This window comes from Pipistrellus hanaki (genome assembly GCF_964339955.1).
Source record: "Pipistrellus hanaki genome assembly, chromosome: X".
In the NCBI taxonomy this organism is placed as follows: domain Eukaryota; kingdom Metazoa; phylum Chordata; class Mammalia; order Chiroptera; family Vespertilionidae; genus Pipistrellus; species Pipistrellus hanaki.
The window spans coordinates 9,599,058-9,613,824 of NC_140524.1; the positions used below are offsets into that span (position 1 = coordinate 9,599,058).

General features: G+C 43.4%; 2 protein-coding genes across 6 annotated transcripts in view; one reads left to right on the plus strand and one right to left on the minus strand.

Moving 5' to 3' along the window:
* F8 (coagulation factor VIII) overlaps nucleotides 1–14,767 on the plus strand; it is a 162,876-nt gene that overhangs the window by 78,855 nt on the left and 69,254 nt on the right. For 2 of the 5 annotated variants that reach the window (XM_084870983.1, XM_084870985.1), the window contains exon 2: nucleotides 545–1,009. The exons of 2 other annotated variants lie outside the window; for them this stretch is intronic. In XM_084870983.1, coding sequence (XP_084727109.1) covers nucleotides 864–1,009 — 146 coding nt within the window. In that variant the 5' untranslated portion in view covers nucleotides 545–863. The remainder of the gene's footprint in view (nucleotides 1–544; nucleotides 1,010–14,767) is intronic. One more of the 5 variants, XM_084870984.1, reaches the window with a different exon arrangement.
* Nucleotides 2,005–2,430, minus strand: LOC311615754 (large ribosomal subunit protein uL24-like; the record flags this gene model as incomplete). Its single annotated transcript, XM_084871195.1, has 1 exon — nucleotides 2,005–2,430. Exon 1 carries the CDS (start codon nucleotides 2,419–2,421, stop codon nucleotides 2,005–2,007), a length of 417 nt encoding a protein of 138 aa, XP_084727321.1. The 5' UTR covers nucleotides 2,422–2,430.

Here is a 14,767-nt window from a genome sequence, read left to right on the forward strand (position 1 = left end):
CCCAGGTTCCATTCTGGTCAAGGGCATGTACATTGGTTGCGGGCACATCTCCGGCAGGGGGTGTGCAGGAGGCAGCTAGTCAATGTTTCTCTCTCATCGATGTTTCTAGCTCTCTATCCCTCTCCCTTCCTCTCTGTAAAAAATCAATAATATATATATATATATATATATATATATATATATATATATATATATATATATATATATTTTTTTTTTTTTTTTTTTAAGTCTCTTAGGCCCTGAGGCAGCCGGTCGATGTTTCTTTCTCATCAATTTTCTAACTCTCTATCCCTCTCCCTTCCTCTGAGTAAAAAATCAATAAAATATATTAAAAAAATAAAAGCAAATATTTTAAAAAATAACAAGTCACTTAGTGGTGGCCGTGTGAGGGGCTAGGGGAGAAGTAGGAGGCTATTGGGATACTGGTCCTCTTGCTTATGCAAGTGGATTCCAGAATCTGTTGCTGCTACTAAGAGAGAGGGTCGGAGGAGGCCGGCAGTATGACTACCTTGACCTCCCCCTCCCTCTCTTCCTTCCCTTCAAGGTTGTGATTAAAGCAGTATTCTGGCGCCCTCACTGCTCTCAGAGGTGAATGGGTTAAGCTTTAGCTCAGCCGCCCTTTTCCTAGTCCGTTCTTCCTGTGGGTGCTTCCCACTGCCAAAGAGGAAGCACTGCAATCCCGTAGTGCCCAGTGCTGCCGCTCTCCCATCCAGCAGGTAACGCTCCCTGAAGCCCTCTGCAGAAATCTGGGGACTTTTCACTACATCACAGAAGATTTGCCTTTTTTTCTTTCTCTCTCTCGGGAGCCAAGGATGTTTTAGAGAAGAATTCATCTTCCGTTTCTCCTCTTGGACATCAGAGCCATGCAAACAGCGCTGGCCACCTGCCTCTTTCTGTGCCTTTTGCCGGTCAGCTTCTGTGCCACCAGAAGGTTCTACCTGGGCGCCGTGGAGCTGCCCTGGGACTACACGCACAGTGAACTGCTCAGTGAGCTCCACCTGGATACAAGGTAAAGGCACATTCTGTAGCCGGGACTGGTTTGGCTCAGTGGATAGAGTGTCGGCCTGCGGACTGAGGGGTCCCGGGTTCGATTCCGGTCAAGGCCATGTACCTTGGTTGCGGGCACATCCCCAGTAGCGGGTGTGCAGGAGGCAGCTGATCGATGATTCTCTCTCATCGATGTTTCTAACTCTCTATCCCTCTTTCTTCCTCTCTGTGAAAAATCAATAAAATGTATATATTTTTTAAAAAAAGGCACATTCTGTAGAGTGTGACCAGGGTTGTGGGGATATGACTGGTTGGAAGAAGGTGCAGACAACAGGTTAGAATGGCTGTGATGCTAGTTAAGCCCTAAAAAAGCATTTCCAGGCAAGACATGTGTGGAGCTGTGCTATTAGCGCAAATGCTAACTGCCTGTCCCTTTCATAGATCTGACCTATTCGTTGATATTTTTTAAACACTTTATTTTAATAAATATATTTTATTGATTTTTTTACAGAGAGGAAGAAAGAGGGATAGAGAGTTAGAAACATCGATGAGAGAGAATCATTGATCAGCTGCCTCTTGCACATCCCCCACCGGAGTTGCACCCACAACAAAGGTACATGCTCTTGACCGGAATCGAACCTGGGACCTTCCAGTCCTCAGGCTGATGCTCTATCCACTGAGCCAAACCGGTTTCGGCATTTTTTAAACATTTTTTATTATTTTATTATTTTTTACAGAGAGGAAAGTAGAGAGAAAGAGAGTCAGAAATATCGAAGAGAGAGAAACATCAGTCAGCTGCCTCCTGCACCCCCCTGCCCCTCCATGGGAATGTGCCTGCAATCAAGGTACATGCCCTTGACCGGAATCGAACCCAGGACCCTTGAGTCCACAGGCCGACGCTCTATCCACTGAGCCAAACTGGTCAGGGTTATTGGCTGATATTTTGTTCTGTTTTGTCCATTGGATCTTTTTTTATTTTATTTTAAGTTTGTAATGGAAGTTGTATATAATATTACTTTATTCCTGCATCTTTTCAATTGGTTCTTCCTTGTATTTGCCCTTTTCCTTTCCTACTTCAAGAGATTTGGCTTCACGTTCAAGGATCTTTTCGCAGCCTTTGTCCAGCTTTAGTCTAGTGATCACCACCGTGCTGGGGTGAATGCCCCCATGAACAGTTGAACCATTAGCTTTCTCCCATTGCACTCGTTCAGTGTGGATGGCATATGTCTTCCTATAGACCGGGGCTACTTTGCCAATTTGCTGCTCTTTGTAATGTCCTTGAGCAACCTGAACTTCATCATCCTTTCGGATGTGCATGGATCGAACATCGTACTTCTGTCTCAGCTCTTTGGAAAGAGGAGAAGATATAATCTTCCTTCGAGTGTGGAAAGGTGCATCGCTCTGGTCAGAAGTCACAAAGGGTTTGAACTTCATTTTGACTGCTGGCACTTCTAAGATGGGCGCCTGTCCATTGACTCTTATTGTCACACTAGAGGCCCGGTACATGGATTCGTTCATTGGTGGGGTCCCTTGGCTTGGCCTGCAGAGATGGGGCTGAAAACAGCAGTTCGACATCCTCCAAGGCATCCTGGATTGCAAGAGGGTGAAGGCCAGGCCAAGGGGCCCCCCTGGTGCACGAATCCATGCACCGGGCCTTTAGTATGCATATAAGATCTTTGGTTAATCTCTTCCTGCCCTCCCCCCCTTCCCTCTGAGATTCATCAGTCTGTCCCATGTTTCCATACCTGTGGTTTCTGCTCATGCGTTGAGCATCTGCCCCCTAGTGGTCAGTATGCGTCATAGCTATCGGCCACTCAGCTGGTCTCTTAGGCTTTTATATATATAGATGCTGCCACTCTGGAAACTAGAGGATGGAGAAAGGGCAAAGAGGCAAGGAGTATAAGAGAGAGAACATAGCTTTCAGAGCGAGAGAAGGAGAGCAATGAGATTCCATCAACATTACATACAAGTTTAGTCTCTGGTTGTATTGTGTGTGTGTATGATGTGGTTTTGACCTCTTTGCCCAATTTTGGTGCAAGGATAGTATTAGCCATGAGTTCAGAAGCTTTTCATCTTTGGGGGGTTCTGGTTCATTTTGGGAAAGTAGTACTAAATAACCTTTTCAATCTTGCTTATGGTCATTAATTTATTCAGATTTGCCTACCTCTTCTTCAGGCAATTTGATTATATATATTTTCCTGGAAAGCAGTTATCCCTGTATTTGATAATGTATTGATATCAAGATACATAATCATCTTGTGATATTGTTAAACTATTCTGTGTCTGTAGTTATATCTCTTTTTCATTTTTTAAAATATATTTTTCATTGATTTCAAAGAGGAAGGGAGAGGGAGAGAGAGATAGAAACATCAATGATGAGAATCATTGATCAGCTGCCTCCTGCACATTCTCCAACCAAGGATTGAACCCTCCACTGTTTTTTTTTTTAGAACCATCAACCTATTGGTGTACAGGATGATGCTCCAACCACCTGAGCCACCTGGCCAGGGCTTTGTAGTGATTTTTATCTTATTAATTTTATTTTTTATTTATTTTTGTAATGATTTTTAAATTTAATTCATTTTTTAAGATTTTGCCCTTATAAATGATCTCTTCTTAGTTTCTTTCAGTTTATTGTGCTGTATTTTTCTAATACCTTAGGAAAAGTGATATGTACTTTTCTCTATTTTGTCCTTTTTTAAAATAGTGAAGGCTCTTAATGGTATATATTTTTGTCTGAGAACATCTTTTCCATATTCCATAGGTTCTATGGTATGAAGAGTTTACTTTTCATTGTTTTCAGTATCATTTATAATATCCTCTTTGATTTCACTTAGAAACATGATTTTAATTGACTTTTGTTTGCTTGTTATTCTTAATATTTAGCTCATTTTGAGTATTCTATTAGTTTCCTACTGCTGTATAACAAGTTACCTCAAACTCATAAGCATGCAGAAAGTCATTTATTATCTGTCTCACGGTTTCAGTGGGCAGGACTGGGTACTTTTCCCAGGGTCACGCAAGGCCAAAATCAAGGTGTAGACTGGTCTGGTTTCCTTACTGGAGGCTCTAGCCAGTTTGGCTCAGTGCATAGAGCGTTGGCCCAAGGACTGAAGGGTCCCAGGTTCAATTCTGGTCAAAGGGCATGTATCCCCAGAACTTGTCACTAAGGTACATGATTCTCTCTCATCATGGATGTTTCTTTGTCTCTCCCCTCCCTTTCACTCTCCCTAAAAATCAATGGAAACATATCCTAAGGTGAGGATTTACAAACAAACAAACAAACAAACAAACAAAAAAGAACCTTTGTGATTGATTATCTTGGGCCTACCCAGTTAACTCTCCCCTCTCAAGGTCAGCTAATTAGCAACCATAATTCCATAGGTTGTTGGTTGTTGTTTTTGGCCAGGTAACATATTTATGGGCATAAGCAAAGATCATGAGGGACAAAATTATTTTGCCTACCATGGGTATAACTTACATACAATGAAGTGCACAGATTTGATTTTATTATTATTTTGTTGTTGTTAATCCTCACCCAAGGACTTTTTCCCATTGGTTTTTAGAGAAAGTGGAAGGGATGGGGAGAGACAGAGAAAGGGAAACATCAATGTGAGAGAGACATTGATTGGTTGCCTCCCACACTCACTCTGACTAAGGCAGGGATCAGCGTACATGCCCTTGACTGGAATCAAACCCGGGACCCTTCAGTCTGCAGGCTGAGGCTCTATCCACTGAACCAAACTGGGTAGGGCAAATGCACAGATTTTATTTTATTTTATTTTATTTTATTTTATTTTATTTTATTTTAAAAAGAATATATTTTATTTATTTTAGAGAGGAAGGGAGAGGGAGAGAGAAAGATGGAAACATCAATGATAAGAGAGAATCATTGAGGTACTAGGGATCAAGCCCGAAACCTGGGCATGTGCCCTCAACCAGAATCGAACCTGGGACCCTTCAGTCACAGGCCGACACTTTATCCACTGAGCCAAACCGGCTAGGTCAAATAGACAGATTTTTAAATGTGCAGTGTAGTAAGTTTTCCCAAGCACCACCCTAATCAACATACAGAACATGAACATCAACTATTCTGCAACTTTTCATTGCGTTTCCTTCCCCTGACCAGGCCTCTAGCAACAAGCTGCTTTTATGGGATCACAGATTCATTTTTTTACTTTTTAAGAGTTTTATATCTGTAGAATCATGTACTCTTGAATTTGCACTCTTCAATGTCTGGCTTTTTAGCTTCAGCATCATGATTTGGAAATTCATCCAGGTTGTTGCATCCAGTATACTGTCCTAGTCTTTTTTTTTTATTATTATTATATATATTTTATTGATATTTTACAGAGAGGAGGAAGGGAGAGAGACAGAGAGCTAGAAACGTCGATGAGAGAGAGACATCGACCAGCTGCCTCTTGCACACCCCCCACCGAAGATGTGCCCACAACCAATGTACATGCCCTTGACTGGAATCGAACCAGGGACCCTTCAGTCCACAGACTGACGCTCTACCACTGAGCCAAACCGGTTTCGGCTGTCCTAGTCTTTTTATTGCTGATTACTGCTCCATTATGGGAACATATCATAATTTGCATATCCATTCACTGTCACCTGGACCTGTGGAATGTTTCCCGTTTGGGGACTAATATAAATAAACCTACTATGAACATTCCTGTACAAGTTTTTTGTGTGGACATCTGTTTTAATTTATTTTAGCTAAATATCTAGGAGTGAAATTGCTGGATCACATTGTAAATGCATGTTTAACTTTATAAGGGACTGCCAACAGATTCCCGGAATGGCTGTACCATTTTGTAGTCCCACCAACAATGTGTGAAAGTGCCAATTTTCACACATCCTGGACAACATTTGATGTTGCTAGTATTTTTCATCATTTTTTAAAATATTTCTTTATTGATTTCAGAGAGGAAGGGAGAAGGAGAGAGAGAGAGAGAAACATCAATGATCATTGATTGGTTGCCTCCAGCACACCCCCTACTGGGGGTTGAGCCCGCAACCCAGGCATGTGCCCTTGGTCGGAATCGAACCCGGGACCCTTCAGTCCACAGGCTGACGCTCTATCCTAGGGGTGTCGAACTCAATCAGAGAAGGGGCCAAAATCTAAAATCCAGCCTAAATCACGGGCCGAATGGTTTACTGAACAGTCATAAACTGACAATGTCATAAACTGACAGCGGAGTGCAGTGATGACAGCGCGGTGCGGGCCACATTGCAAGGCCTGGCGGGCTGGATTTGGCCCGCGGGCCATGTGTTTGACACATGTGCTTATCCACTGAGCCAAGTCGGCTAGGGCTTTTTCATCATTTTAATCACTGTGTTGTAGTATTTCACTGTGTATATACGGTATGAGGAGGGGATATAAGTTCTTTTATATATAGTTTATATAGTGGAAGTTGTGCCGTGTTAATGACCCGGAAGTAGAGGTCCAGATGGTCGATAGCCTGGTATCTAACTGAACAGTTAGCCACGTATCCATTAATGTTGATATAGCTGAAAATTAATATTGAGACAATGGTACTTAATGCATTGTGCTTTGTTTTGTAGCTTCCCTCTACATGCAACATATTTTCATGTTAGTCAGAAATGTGACATAGTGAATAACAGTCTGAGTACAAAATTGAATTGAATGGAGAAAAGGATTTATTTGTTATCTAGCTTTGTGTTGTTGTATAGGCAGTCACGTGTATAAGAAAAAATTGGTAGAATTTATTTATTTATTAATTTATTTATTTTTAAGTTAGAATAGTAGTTATGGGTTGTTGTTTTTTTCCATTTTTTTTGTAATGTATTTTTATTGATTTTGGAGAGGGAGGGAGAGGAACAGAGAGATAGAAACATCGATGATGAGAGAAAATCATTGATCAGCTGCCTCCTGCACGCCCCCTCCTGGGGATCAAGCCCACAGCCCAGGCATGTGCCCTTGACCAAAATCGAACCAGGGACCCTTCAGTCTGCAGGCAGATGCTCTATCCACAGAGCCAAACCAGCTAGGGCTAGATTTTTTTTTTTAAATATTTTTATTGATTTTGTACAGAGAGGGAGAGAGATAGAGAGTTAGAAACATCGATGAGAGAGAGTCATCGAACAGCTGCCTCTTGCACACCCCCTACAGGGGATATGCCCGCAACCAAGGTACATGCCCTTGACTGGAATCGAACCCGGGACCCTTCAGTCCCCAAGCCGATGCTCTATCCATTGAGCCAAACCGGTCCCGACTAGATTTTTTTATTTTTATGATACCATTTTATAGTCTAGATTATTTTGATAGTAACAACATCAGCTGACTCTAGACACACCCTACCAAGCTCTGCCAAGCTTTGAAATAAACATCTGGGGAAATTCAGTTTTGTATTATCTGTTCCTGCAGCTGCTCAGCTTCTTCTAAGCAAGGGTCAGGAAATAGAGCAGGTTTTCTGATTGGTTTTAGATAAAATGTGAAAGAACAGTTCATGTCAAGGACGTTGTTGCCAAATATATTTGGCAAAACATATATCAGGTCTCTAGGGAAACGCACAAACAAAAACCCCACGAAAGTGAGGAAGGAATAAAACCTATGAATCCTGCAACATTTTGTCATTCGCTGTGAAGATTACCCTAAAACTGAGATAGGCATGTATTTTTTTTTAAATATTTTTTATTGAAATTTTACAGAGATGAAGTTAGAAGGATAGAGAGTTAGAAACATCGATGTGAGAGAAACATCGATCAGCTGCCTCTTGCACACCTCCTACTGGGGATGCAGGCTCGTATTTTTGTTCCAGTGAAAAAATATTCAAAAATAAATGGTCTAGCCGAAACCGGTTTGGCTCAATGGATAGAGCGTCGGTCTGCGGACTGAAAGGTCCTGGGTTCGATTCTGGTCAAGGGCATGTACCTTGGTTGTGGGCATATCCCCAGTAGGGGGTGTGCAAGAGGCAGCTGATCGATGATCCCTCTCTCTTCTTCTCTGTAAAAAATCAATAAAATATATTTTAAAAATAATAAAAAAATAAATGGTCTGGCTGGGGAGGTCTATGGTCCTGGTTAGTTTTATCTCTGAGCTGAACCCCACCCCTGGCTGCTGCTGATGCTTTTAGGAATGTCTAGTATGTCCCTTTGAATGGAGAGACCTACTCTGAACCTAGGCCTACGTCTCCTGTTTCTCGGTCTCACAACCTTGTTTCTTAATCTAGCTTCTGGTTTTGTTTTTATTTTTTCCACTCTTCCCTCAGAGAGAGAAACATGTGTTGCTGTTTACTCTTTTAAAAAAATATATATTTTATTGATTTTGGAGAGGAAGGGAGAAAGAGATAGAAACATCAATGATGAGAGTCATTGATCTGCACATCCCACACTGGGTATGGAATCCACAACCCTGGTATATGCCCTGACCCAGAATTGAATGGTGACCTCCTGGTTCATAGGTTAATGCTCAACCACTGAGCCATGCGGGCAATTTTTGTCTACTGTTGATTCTTTTCCAGCAGGAAACCCTATCGTGGTCTCACTAATAGAAAGATATAAAAGGCTGGTCAACCTTGAAGCTCTGAAAGGTCAGAGCCAACCACCCCCTATCTAATTGAGACAATAGTAACTGAGGCAACTTCCCCATCTTGTAATCATGTAAATCCTTACTGATATGATAATCTGCTTATTACCTGCCTAAGGGCTATGGGTGTCTCCCAAACCTGCTTAAGGGTAATGTGTTATCCCATAGTCCCAATAAAAGGGATAGCAAGGCCAGAGCCTAGTGGTAGTCCTCCCCTTAGAGGTGGACTCCCACCTGGCCCCCCATTTCCCCCAAATTAACCCTTTTCCAGTCTCTCTTCATTTGTGTGTGGCCTTCTCCAGAAACAGGACTCTGAACAGGAATACTGAACCACGTGGGATGTGATAAGGGATCCCACATTTTCCCTCTTTGCTTTTCCAAGCTCTTGCTCTGGTAAACACTTTCTGAGTGTCTTATGTTTTCATGTTAGTCAGAAATACTAAATATTTCTGTGCGTGTTAAATACCTGTCTTTGGGCATGGTTCTGAGTCTGGTTAGAACCCAGTGGAAACTTTGGAGAAACTGGGTAGGATAGACTCAGCAGAATCTAAGAGACAAAATGGGAAAAGAGAAAAAAGGAACAAAGTGGGGATGAGTTGATAAGTTTAGAAGGACTTTAAATCTCAAAGTGGCCAGGAGATGGGACAAATGGACTGAAGGGAAGAGTGCACACAATGATATCGGCATCAAATAATGTTTAAATAACTACAAACCATGCAGGCCTATGCCAAGGCTAGTGCCATAGAAACGTTTAGAGGTGGATGAAATTGGGGCACATTTAAATATGAATTAATGTCACTGGTTGTGTTCCCTGGAAGCATATTGTGAAACAGAGATGAATGTGCAGAAATTTGCTTTAGAGTGCTCAGAAGGAACAGGGAAGGGAAGGGACAGGGACAGGGAAGTGAAGGAACAGGAAGGGAAGGGACAGGGGTGGGCAGAGAAGGGCAGAGGCAGGTGTGGGCAGAGGGAGAAGTTGGGCTGCAGGGCTGGCTGACCTTACAGGGAACTCTGGAGCTGGAATAACCCTTCTGAGTTCTCCCAAGTTGGGCCAACGTGGCCAGGCCTTTATAGTTCCACTAGAGGCCCAATGCACGAAATTCATGCAAGTGTAAGTCTTCCTTCCCCCAGCTCCTAGCTTCCCTCCAGCACCCGGTACCTGGGCTTCCCTCACAGTCCCGACTTTGTCCAGAAGGTCGTCCGGAAGGACCTCCAGTCTAATTAGCATATTACGCTTTTATTATTATATACTAGGGCCCCAGTGTATGAAATTGATACATGGAGGGGTGTCCCTCAGCCCGGCCTGCACCCTCTCCAATCTGGGACCCCTCAGGGGATGTCCGACTACAGAGATTGGGCCTAAACTGGCAGTCGGACATCCTTCTCATAATCCGGAACCGCGGGGTCCTAACCACTTTCCTACCTGCCTACCTGATCGCCCCTAACCGCCTCTGCCTGCCAGCCTAATGCCCCTAACGGCTCCCCTACTGGCCTGATCACCCCCTAACTGCTCCCCTGCCAACCTGATCGCTCCCCTGAGTCTCAGGCCACTGGACAGCCGCCGTTAACAGCTTGCCTGAGCCTTGGGCTGTCACCTTGACCAGAATCGAACCCGAGACCCTTCAGTCCCCAGGCTGACGCTCTAGCCACTGAGTCAAACTGGCTAGGGCAGGCCATTTCTCTTTCTACCCAAAGTGGGCAATCAACAACAATGACCAAAGTTGGGCCCCTTGGGGGATTTACAGCAATCAGTTTTTGGCTTGCATCTGCATATCAAGACATCCCATCTGTTAATATGGCTCAGGCTCTTTCCTCCACTAGTAACTGGTCAGAAGGGATTCCCCCATATAGCCATGGGTGTGATTTAAAGGTGGCAGTGTACCAGGAGTGGACAAGATGTGCCTCCGATAACCCACTCCTGCAGCATGCTGGCGGCTCTCTAAAAAAGTGCAGGCCCTCATTCCTTCTTCGGTAAATCAACTCCTTTTACTGGAAGGGCTTTCTTATCAGTACGCTAGCCTCTGGCCCTCAGCCAGGACAGAAAGTCATTTGTCATGGCCTTGGGTTGGCAGAGCTGCTCCTGCTACGTGCTCTCTCGAGTGGATGCCCAGAAAACCCTGGGTTGGAGTGAAACTCGGGGCTCCTGGGAGGGGAGGGCGCCTAGAGAGGTGACAATGAACTCAGCTTCACCTTTACCCCAGTCAGTTGGTCTCTTGGAAAGAGGTCAACTCAAAACAATGCTCAGGCCCGGCTGTTGTGGCTCATTGGCTGAACCAGGGGGTCATGGCTTCATCTCCAGTGGGGGTTGGGGGGCATGTCGGAAACAGCCAATCAATGATTCTCTCTTATCATTGATGCTTCTATCTCTCCTCCCTTCCTCCCTGAAAACAATAAAAATATATATTTTTAAAAACACACCAATAGCCAAAACCGGTTTGGCTCAGTGGATAGAGCATTGACCTGCGGACTGAAGGGTTCCAGGTTCGATTCCGGTCAAGGGCATGTACCTTGGTTGCGGGCACATCCCCAGTTGGGGGTGTGCAAGAGGTGGCTGATCGATGATTCTCTCTCATCGATGTTTCTCACTCTCTATCCCTCTCTCTTCCTCGCTGTAAAAAATCAATAAAATATATTTAAATCAATCAATAAATAAATAAAAACACACCAATGTGCAGGTTCAAGAAGCCTTTTCAGCCAGTTTGCTGCTAGGTCCCTCCGAGGGTGTGAAGGTCTTTCTCTGTGACTGTACACTGGTCAGTTTCACTTCTAAGGTTCACCCAGCCCTTTCTCTTTTCTTAAGAGGCAGTCTCCCTGGTTTCCTCAGCTAATTCTTCTGCCTTGGTTTCCACATCAACATGTCTGTGAGCAGCTGTTTGTCCATCCCTCTCTTTTGGAACATTTCGTGCAGTTATAGTTGGGTGTGACTCCTGGAAGCTCACATTGCAGGGTCTGCTGTGTCTGCAATTTGATGGATTTTGATTGTTCACTAGAATAGTTCAAACATGCGTCTCTGGGCCATACCCCTCATCAAAACTCTAGGAGCACACACTTGGGGACCTACTCAAGAATCTTCCTGATGTGAACCTGGATGCATTTTCCCACCTTCACCGGTGTTTCCTGGTTTGGGTGGGTGGAGGGTAACTGTGTGCCTCACAAACAAGGTCTTATGGCCTCACATCTACCCTTTTTGACAGTTCCTTATAGGAATACTAGAGGCCTGGTGCACAAAATTTGTGCAAAGGGTTTGGCCCTCACAGCGGCAGTTTGCCGTGGCCCTTATAGCCCCTGCTTCATCTGCAAGGTTGTCCAGAAGGAGTCTAGAAGGACGTCCAGAAGGTTGTTCAGCAGTCTAATCTATTTAGCATATTGTGCTTTTATTATTATAGATTCACCTTTATTACCTTTTTGCAAGATTAGAATCACTATCTAGGTTTCTCCTGCTCTTGTATCTTCACTAAATGTTGGCTACACTACTTTGTAGACAGGTTCCTCCAAAAAACATTTTGAAAGCTGGGTTACATTGCAAGTGTTCCTATAACTACTAGAGGCCCGGTGCATGAAGATTCATGCACTGGAGGGGGGTCCCTCAGCCCGGCCTGCCCACTCCCACAGTCCAGGAGCCCTCAGGGGCAGGAGGTGACCCAGCAATCAGGGGAAGGTGACTCTCCCATCACACCTCTGCTGCTGCCACTGCCAGCAGCACAAGCCTTGGCCGGCCCTGGTTACCTGAGCCTCAGGCTGCCCTGGGAGGCTGGGCAGCCACCATCTGAAGCTTGCCTACACCTCAGGCCTGCCTTGGGCAGCTGGGCAGCTAACATCCGAGGCTTGCCTATGCCTTGGGCTCGCCCTGAGCGGCTGGGGGGTTGAGGGGCCAGGGGACTCCGGAGGCAGGAATGTGGAGTGGCCGGACACTCCTGGGGGTGGACCCAGCCGTGCCGTGTGCCTGCTGCCCCAGTGGGGCTGAGGGAACTGTGTGCCACCATCTTGTGGCTGTGGGCATTGCCATCTTTGAGGGCATGCCAGTCAATTAGCATATTCCCTCCTTATTGGATATGGGTGCTGCCATCTTTGTGAGGGTGTGATGGTCAATTAGCATATTCCTTCCTTATTAGATAGGATAAAAATGCAACTGATTTTTAGGTATTTATTTTGTATCTTGCTTCTTCACTGAATTCATTTCTTAGTTCTAGTAGTTCTTGGTAGAATTTTTAGGGTTGCTTATATGTAGTATCATGTCATCTGCAAAAGATGACAGTTTTACTACTTCTTTTCCAATTTTGATGCCTTTCATTTCTTCTTCTTGGCTGATTGCTGTGGCTAGTACTTCCAGTAAGATGTCAAGTAAGAGTGGTGAACGCACACATCCATGCCTTGCTCCCGATCTTAAGGGAAACATCTGCAGTTTTTGCCCAGGGACTATGATGTTGGCTGTGATTTTGTTGTAGATGGCCTTTATTATGTTGAGGAATGTTCCCTCTATTCCAATTTTTCTGAGATTTTTTTATCATAAATGAATGCTTGATTTTATCAAATGTTTTTTCTGCATCTATTGATATGATCATGTGGGTTTTTTATCCTTCATTTTGTTTATGTGTTGTAGCATGTTTATTGATTTGCAGATATTGAATCAACCTTTCATTCCCCAGAATAAATCCCACTGAATCATGATGTGTGATCTATTTAATGTATTGCTGGATTTGGTTTGCTAATATTCTGTTGAGGATTGTAGCATCTACTGTGTTTCCCCGAAAATAAGACATCCTCCGAAAATAAGACCTACTTACAGGTTTCCTTCTGAGTGAAATATAAGGCATCCTCCCGAAAATAAGGCCCCCCTAGGCTCTGTCTCAGAATGCTATTGCTAAACATGAGAGATTTGGTCCGCTGATTCTGAAAGAAATGGAGTCACAAGAAATTCACCAGGAAATTCAGGAATTGGATTGTTATGATGATGTTCCAGAAGATGATGACATGATTGTCATTGAATAAATGAGTAAATTCTTGATACTGTAGGATTCACAGTTTTTCTGGTTTGTGTTGACAACTACCGTACTACCGTACCGTATACAGGTAATAAATTTCCTTTATTTTCATTTAACAATAAATGTGTACCTTATTCTTCTTCATGGAAAAATAAGACATCCCCTGAAAATAAGACCTAGCGCATCTTTGGGAGCAAAAATTAATATAAGACACTGTCTTATTTTTGGGGAAACGGTATGGTCATCAGGGACTTCGGCCTATAAGTTTCTATCTTTGTAGTGTCTTTATCTGGTTTTGGAATTAGGATAATGCTGGCCTCATAATATTATATAAGCTTGGGAGCCTTCCCTCTTGAATTTTTTGGAATAGATTGACAAGGAATAGATATTAGTTCTTCTTTGAATGCTTTGGAAAAAACAAACATGAGAAGCCATCTGGTACAGGACTTCTGTTTGTTGGGAGTTTTTTTTTTATTATGCCTCTGATTTTACTAGTAGCAATCTGTCTATTCAGATGACCTGATATTTTCCTGATTCAGTTTTGGAAAATTGTATGTTTCTAGGAATTGATCCATTCGGTCCAGATAGTCCAATTTGTTGTCATATAGTTGTTCCTAATATTTTCTTACAATCCCTTGTATTTATTTGTTGTCAGTTGTTACTTCTCCTCTTTCATTTCTGATTTTATTTGACTCCTATCTTTTAAAAAAATATATTTTATTGATTTTTACAGAGAGAGGAAGGGAGAGAGATAGGGAGTTAGAACCATCTATGAGAGAGAAACATCAGTCAGCTGCCTCCTGCACACCCCCTACTGGGGATGTGCCCACAACCAAGGTACATGCCCTTGACCATAATCGAACCTGGAACCTTTCAGTCCACAGACCAATATTCTATCCACTGACCCAAACTGGTCAGGGCATTGACTCCTGTCTTTTTAAATATATATTTTTATTTATTTCAGAGAAGAAGGGAGGGGGAGAGAGAGATAGAAACATCAATGATGAGAATCATTGCTTGGTTGCCTCCTGCACGTCCCCTACTGGGGATCAAGCCTGCCACCTGGGCATGTGCCCTTGACTGGAATTGAACCCTGGATCCTTCAGTCCACAGGTCAATGCTCTATCCTCTGAGCTAAACCAGCTAGGGCTCCGTCTTTTTTTTTTTTTTTTAATTAGTCTAGCTAAAGGTTCATCAAACTATCGTTTGAAAGAACCAGCTCTTAATTTCATTGATCTTTTAT